This window comes from Astatotilapia calliptera, chromosome 9 (genome assembly GCF_900246225.1).
Source record: "Astatotilapia calliptera chromosome 9, fAstCal1.2, whole genome shotgun sequence".
Classification (NCBI taxonomy): domain Eukaryota; kingdom Metazoa; phylum Chordata; class Actinopteri; order Cichliformes; family Cichlidae; genus Astatotilapia; species Astatotilapia calliptera.
Genome location: NC_039310.1, coordinates 16,351,019 through 16,358,472, shown reverse-complemented (window position 1 = coordinate 16,358,472; position 7,454 = coordinate 16,351,019). Strand labels below are relative to the sequence as shown.

Genomic DNA, 7,454 nt, shown 5'->3' with positions numbered 1-7,454 from the left:
TTTGTTTTCAATACATTTTATTCCTTTATCAAGATAACCCCTCAGGACAGGTTCAGAAATCCACATGCAGCTTAAAGGCAACCACTGCATACCCAACGGGTTAATCTTTTGGAACAGGCCGGTGTTAACTGGGAAACTACTTGAAAACGTATTTGATTGCTCTCTGTAGCTTTGCAAATTTATCTTATGGCATGTAAATAAAAGGCATATCAACCAGGCTCATATGGCACAGTGAATAGTAGGGTAAAGGGAGGGGAGGGGGGTGTTAAAAGCTAAACAAAACATAGTTATGTTTCATTCTCGGTCCATGCTTTTACAACAAGTCATTCATGTGAACATTTTTCAAGCAGGCCATACAAACACAGGGAAACAATTCCACTTAAACAGCAAATGAGGCAGGATCATACAAGACAGCGATTCAAACTCACTAAACCGACATATTGCCTGATTAAGTCTTTTCCGTCTCTCTTAGAAAGTCATCTCATCCAAAGCTAAAACACAAGGCGTGTTTATTTCTTAGAACTATAGATACAAACGCAACAGTTTATGATCTCAGTACAAAGCTGTTCTGAACTCTGACACTTAATGCTACATCAGGTTACTTTGCTGGCAGTTTTGCACAATACTGAACCGTGAATCTACTTACATTATTACACAAAGATGTCTCCTGTTTTCCTCGAATGCTTTTTGCACACTCACCTTTATTCTTATTCATAAGGGGACTTTAAAATTCTCCATATTCTACCTTACGTTCCATCTATAGGTGTCCGCTGAAGAACGAAATGGAGAAAACACTGAGTTTGAGTCGATTTGTGACCCCAGTCTTAATCTGAAAGACAAAGATAAGATTTTGTTTCCTTTTCGCATCCCTCACTTAGGGGAAAACAAGAGACATTACAGGGAAATTCACATATAGTGTCTGCAAAATCCCCCCACAGAGGGGCAGGAGTCGGTGGCAAAGAAAAGGAGCAGAGCGAGCGGTTATAAATAAAAGGAGACGAAAAAAAAAAAAAAAGAAGAGACGAGTTGAAATACACAGTATTTAGAAAAAGCATGAAAAGATAAAATGGGAGAAACATTAAAACACTGCAGTGATCATTCCTGAAATTTTAAAATTACACTCTGTACAAAAAACGCTCCGTATCAATAGGCACTTCTTAAATAAAGGTCTTTTTTTTTTCTTTTTCTTTTTTCATAGTTTATTTTCTTAATTGGTTTTCTTTTCATTCACAATAGCACAGCAGGGCAAGGATTCAGAAATGACGGTGTGCTGGATGAGAAGCGAAGCTGCATTCTGGTCCTTGAAGTCCAGCTGGGAGGTCAGTCGTGTGTGGGAGCTGAAGATGCGTGTCGTAGATCAAGGAGCCGGAGGATCTGCTGGGCCGGACGTGAGGAGGGGACAGAGAGTGAGAGGAGAGTTCTCTGAGGTGGGGAGGCGATGGAAAGGGCTGAGAGGAATGTTTTATGAGGATTTCTCTTTTCTGGCTCTTGGTGAATCAGCTTGGTGAGAGTTAACTCCATTTACTCCGTTGGCTAAAAAAAAAAAAAAAAAAAAAGGAGAGATCAAAAATGTGAAAGAGCAGACAAGCCTTTAAGTTATGTACCGTTTTGTCATTTGAAAAACTGAAAAATAAAAGACATTTAATCGTGTATTTTAAAGAACAACTGTGGTGATCCCACTGTGTGAATGAGAGCTGTGTTTTTGCAAATAGGGAGCTAATTCATGCTCGTGCTCTCACCTTTGTCTTTCTTTGATTTGCTCTTGGAAGGAGCTTGTTTCTTTTTCAAGGTCTGAGCTTGGGCATGCTCTCTCCACCGGCGCAGCTGAAAGTTGATAAATTTCCACATCATAAAGGCCTGTGTGAGGCAGATGGCAGCCAGGACAGTTACCCTAGTAGAGAGAGGGATAAAAGCATCGCACTTTATCTTACGCACAAGACACTGGTAGAAACGGCACACAAAAACAAAGTAGGAAGTGTTTAATCTGCTTAGCACAAGATGCATTGTGGTTGCGCGTCATGCTCATTTATGGACGCAGGAGTGCACTTCCTGTTGTATGACGATGTTCTTGCTGTAGGTTTATTTTAGCTCTATACAACATGCTCTTAAAGGTCTACAAAGAAGGCCTCACGTCTCCACTGTGAGCAGTCTATGAGCGCTTCTTACAAATTTGCATTTGCCGCACATGAATTTTTAAAAAAAAAATATCAAGAAATTTAGCTTCAATCTCCACGAAATACACATTTTAAAAAAGGTTGTCCGAGCAAAAGAAATTAATTTCAGCTCCGTTTGCAAGTTCAGATATTTCAGTTTCTACTCTCAGAAACACTTACCGAACAAAAAGGACGTTAAAGTTTCCTGCGGCCCAATCGAAACCTTGGTTCTCAGCTGTGGAGAGGCCAAAGCCCACGGTGAGGACAGATAGGGACAGGGTGAGCAGCCGTCCGAGGACAAACAAGACCGCCCAAATGGTGAAACTGCAAAACAAGAGGACAAGTTTTAAGACTTTGCCCTCTTTCGAGCTAAAACCTCCTAATAGTGAACTCACCCCAGTTGCCTGTTCTCATTGCTGAAGTAGATCAGACGGGAAATGTGGAACAGAAGCTCGACAAAGTAATGACACACAAGGAGGACCAGACCCAGGCGGTTCAGGCTGTAACACACAAAGAAACATCTTTAGAGAGTTTTTCATTACAAATGACAGGAAAAAAAACCCCACAAGGACACCACAAACTTTCTCCTAAAGGGCAGTGTACAAACACAAGCCACACCAACTCACACACTTAATTAAAGGCTTTCTACAGTGGGCGCTTCTTACTTTAGAATGTAGGCGCCAGCGATGTGCACCAGGTACAGGGAGATGTACACAAGCTGGCGTGGAATATCCTCCTAAACAGTAAACACAAAGGGTGGGAGGCCAAACATGGTCAAAATATTTACAGCAGTGCGGCTCTGCACATGGTGATTTAAGCGAGAGGATGATGAGACTTTGAAACAATGCGGCTCGGCCGTGGAAGTCAAACAGGAAACTGCGTCGCATCGTCCCATCCCAAAGCGACTGGCTCCGCACGTCCTCTTACCTTCTTTGTCTTTTGGAAATACAGCTCCGGTAGAGCATGCAGCCAGTAGCCCAGCTGACAGATGTAGTAGAATTTCATCTGGAATCTGAAAGAAAGCGAGACATTACAAAAAGCTTAGAAACGTCCCAAATGATTGATGAATTTCCACAATCAGCATCACAACTTACGGCATCAGTGTATGCGGATAACCCTCCCACAGGCTGACTGGATTGGACAGGAAGTTTTCCTAAGAACAAGCAAGCTTTTAAGTATGTTTTATGGGGCCAGGCATAAGCAAACAAAAACCAAAGGCAGCTGGCTATTGTACGTACAGAGAGCAGGATGCTTGTGCCCCAACCAAAGGAGAAGAGGTAGAAGGCGCTGAGCTGGCCGGACTCATTGAACTTGCTGTGTTTGGTTTTGGAGAAGTGCTTCTTCCTGTTGATTTTCTGCAAAGATGACCAGCAGTGAACAATACAGAACAGTTTCTAACAGAGATGACCTTAACTCCGTGTCTTTATCCCACTTACATCCAGCACATACTCCTGGATAATGGCATGCATTATGATAGCCACCAGCATGTAGAAGAAGATAGTTGCCAAGTCCTTGATCCCGTGGTGGAAGTGGTTCACGGCAGTCTCCTCTGGTGCTTCTGCAGCACACAAAAGTCACGCAGAGTGAAAAATCAACACCCATCTGTGATTGATTCACATCCAAAATGTCAGGTGCGCTTTCCTGGAGTGAGATGTTTGGATTAGTGAGCCCCGGCTGTGCAGAATTACACCGCTTTGAAAACGCAAGAGACTGTATTTGAACTAATATACACGCTGAATCTCTTCTAGTTTTCTAAAGTTACATTTATTTCCATGCACCCTTGAGCTCAGTGTCCATAAAAACAGATATAGCCGATACGTGAACACAGTTCCCAGCAAGTATTCTAGATGGACTGAGTGGTTTTGGTCATCATTTACAGAAACTCGCAAAGAAATCGATCCAAAAATACAGCAGCCATCATTGAAATCGTTTCAGAACACTCACTGCAGAGAGATTAGGACGCTGGATGCTATGTGGCTCATGAGATTCGAGCTGTAAATAAGTTACAGAATACGGCAAGTCGTCAGGTGCAGCAGATAAGAGCTGAATCACCGAGCTGGAAGCCTGCACACCACACACAGCACGAACAGGTCCTGCAGTGTCGGTATCTGAAGTCAGCTGGCAGAGATTCTGTTAACCTTGAAAGGAGCAGGACTCGGATTGTGAGGCCTATATTACACCTTAGCCCATATTCGCCCGGCGCAACCTTGCCACAAGAGAACTTTATAAATCAGGCAGACTAAATTTAGCTCAGAAGCAGGGGGGGGGAAGAACCCTGAAATGGGTTTGTGCAGGGCTGCGTAAGTGCCACTTTAGAATCCAAATGAGAGGAATGCAGCAAGTAAAAGAAAGTACTGCACTGAAACATCTGTTCTCCCCACACACCATTGGTTAACCTACCATTTGTTGATATGGTGACGTTGTACTGGACAGTTATGAAGAAGACTGCAAACTTAGAGGTGACCTGCAGACAAAAGGCAGTCGTGTCAATCTCAGTCAGACAGCAATTGTACAAAATACAAGTCAAAATGCTTATTAAAAATTGAAATAATACATTTAGGATGTGTATGAATATAGTGGTAATATAACACACCTGCGTTAATGCTGTTATGTTTAACACAAACTTACCGATATTCAGTATTTTTACCTGTTTGCTTTCTCTGTTATGCTTTTCCCTATTCGGTCCAGGAAAGCAAACATATCATCACTATAAACACAACTTTTCTGCACAATAGACACAGTGGAAAAAAACACTTAGAGTTTATATTAGTAAAAGTCTTTTTATTAAGCTATACACCATATAGACAAAAGATTCTGGCCCTTATCTTTTAATCACTGAATGCTGTGGGGTTGTTTTGGGGGCCCCTGGGCCCTTTAGCCCCAGTGAATCTTAAATCTTACCGAGCCATTTTGGACAATTCTAGGTTTTTCCAGGTTTGTGGGAACAGTTTGGGGAGGAGTTTTTCTGTTCCAGGACAACTGTGTCCCCGTGTATAAAGCAAGGAAAACGGGTGGATGCGTTTGGTTAGGAAGAACTTGACTGTGCCACCTTGATCTAAAAAAACAAAAACAAAAACCTCTTTGAAAGAAAGACTTTGAGCGAGGGCCTCTCGTTCAGCACAACGCTCTTCTGGATAAAAGGGCAAAAATTTCCACAGACACACTCCAAACTCTTGTGGAAATCCTTCCTAGAAGAGCGAACACTGTCGTAGCTGCAAAGGAAGGGGGGGGGTGGGTGGGGACCAACTCCATATTATGTAATACCTATGTACTTAGAATGGGATGTCATAAAAGCTCCTGCAGGTGCAGTGTGTAGGTGGCCAGATACTCGTGTCCATATGAGTAAAAAGGCTTTTACTAATACAAGAAGTCAGAGTTTTTCCTTTGTGTCCCACTAATTTTGTGCAGTTATAGTTATATTTATAGTGGAGATATTTGTTTTCCTGGCCTAAAGAGGGAAAACTATAACAGAAAGCAAAACAACAGGTACAAATACTTGACATTTCTATGCCTTCCAATTGTTTTACTTTCATTTTGCTTATGTATTTTTTTGTATACAATATTTTTAGTCAGAAAATTTAAGAACACGAGATAATGCATGACACTAAATGTGAATTATGTAGAGCAACAAACTCCTTACCCTCACTGAAAGTAAAGATAACTTAATCAAGGCAGGCAGCTAATGAGATATCAGTTGGAAGTTGCATATTAGTCCTTCACAGCAAGACAACCCGGCTTGCAACAAATAAATATCTCAAAGCAAAGAAAAAAAGAGCTAAAGCTAAAGTAGCACAGATAAATCTAACAATTCCTGCAAATATCACGCTTTTCAACATCCACGCTGCCAACAGCACGTAGTTCCCAGGAGTTTTATTTTGGAAAGTACAAACAGGAAGCGGTTTTAATTATGGCCGGCTGGACACCAGCAGCGGTGGTGCTTTTTTTCCGCCTTGGATGAAACGCGCTTTGACATTAACGCACATTTGCTTCAAAGCAGAGCAGATTGAAGCGCGTTAAGACACTGCCGTGCTGTGTGACACGATCCCGTGTGTCAGCTCGCTGTGTCCGGTCACGTCTGAAGCGCTCTCCCAGCTCCGGTGACAACTTTGAGTGACGGAGAAAGCGGGTTTCGGTGATGACAGCGCTGTGTGAACCGCTGCGCGATTGCCACGTAACACATACAAACTAACCCAAGTCCAGAGTGTTGCCAAACACCGTAACCACTGAGCTCGATAAAGTGCTGCAATGCAAACTTGCCGCTTGATGGGAAATTTCTGCAAAACATATCGCAAAAAAATACTTTTGTTTTTGATTTTCTTTTTGCGTGCATACTCGATCCGCGGGCCTTAGTGTCGATGATTTTTTTTTCTTAAATAGCTTGTCGAATTTTAGGTGGGAAAGCAGCCAGATGTGAGTGAAATAGTTCCCACGACGCTTTAAAAAAACCTCATATTTAGTCACTGTAAATAACATTACCCGAGAGCAGTTGAGTGAGGTTAGAACGCTCTGGAATGAAACGCAAACGCGAGGCCATCGTGATGGGGAAAAGTTTCGATTACGAGAGGAAGTAGTGTGAAGAATAGATCAGACAGCCATGTCAGTTCTCATGAGAACCGATTGGGAGTATTCGGCATTCATTCTAGCGATAATCCCCCTCACTTTTCCTGCCGAGCATCCCTCGAGTGATCCACAGTTTAAAATAAGCCATTCAACATGTGGACTCACCTCAAACATCAAGCCGAGGAGAAACACCATAGCAACACAGGAAACAATATCTGCATGGTTCTGGATGACAAACTCATGGCTCAGCACCGGCGGATTCTTGTTAGTCTTTTTTCGGATCCCCATGTCGACGCGATTCGTCCAACTTTTGCTTCACTGTAGCCGGGTTTTCTCCCTCCTCCTGCCTGATAGTAAGATATCCTTGTGCTCAAAGCTCCCTCCTGTTTCCTACATGCAGCGGGCCAGGCAGCAATTGAATGGCGTGTCACTCTTCCACTAGTGGGAGGGTCCACGGATAGAGCTGGTGCGCCTGACCAACGAGCCATCTTTACGCACAGGAGAGTAACAGCTGGGGCTCTCTGTCGCTGCCTAGAGGTTCGGAGTACAAGATGTAAGCTGAGTTTAGTGGCTGGAGAAAGCCTTCCCTTAAAATATTTTCTATCATATCAGCTGCTTAATTTACTCTAAAAATAACCTGGACCAAGCCACACCTTCATAAAGTAGATAGTGAGAATTAGTTTGCACTCTTATGTCATTTTGTTAAAGGATAGGGAAAAACACAATTTATGAGCAAATATA

At 42.7% G+C, this 7,454-nt stretch overlaps 1 protein-coding gene across 1 annotated transcript; it reads right to left on the bottom strand.

The window, feature by feature from the left end:
• On the bottom strand, positions 1-7,240 carry tram1 (translocation associated membrane protein 1). Its single transcript, XM_026180706.1, has 11 exons — positions 6,879-7,240; positions 4,554-4,617; positions 3,590-3,711; positions 3,392-3,508; positions 3,248-3,306; positions 3,081-3,165; positions 2,819-2,889; positions 2,549-2,653; positions 2,334-2,477; positions 1,740-1,891; positions 1-1,533 (listed from the first exon to the last, which is right to left on the bottom strand). The coding sequence occupies exons 1-11, from the start codon at positions 6,999-7,001 to the stop codon at positions 1,463-1,465; spliced, it is 1,113 nt and encodes a 370-aa protein (XP_026036491.1). The 5' UTR covers positions 7,002-7,240; the 3' UTR covers positions 1-1,462.
• Between the last annotated feature and the right edge of the window lie 214 nt (positions 7,241-7,454).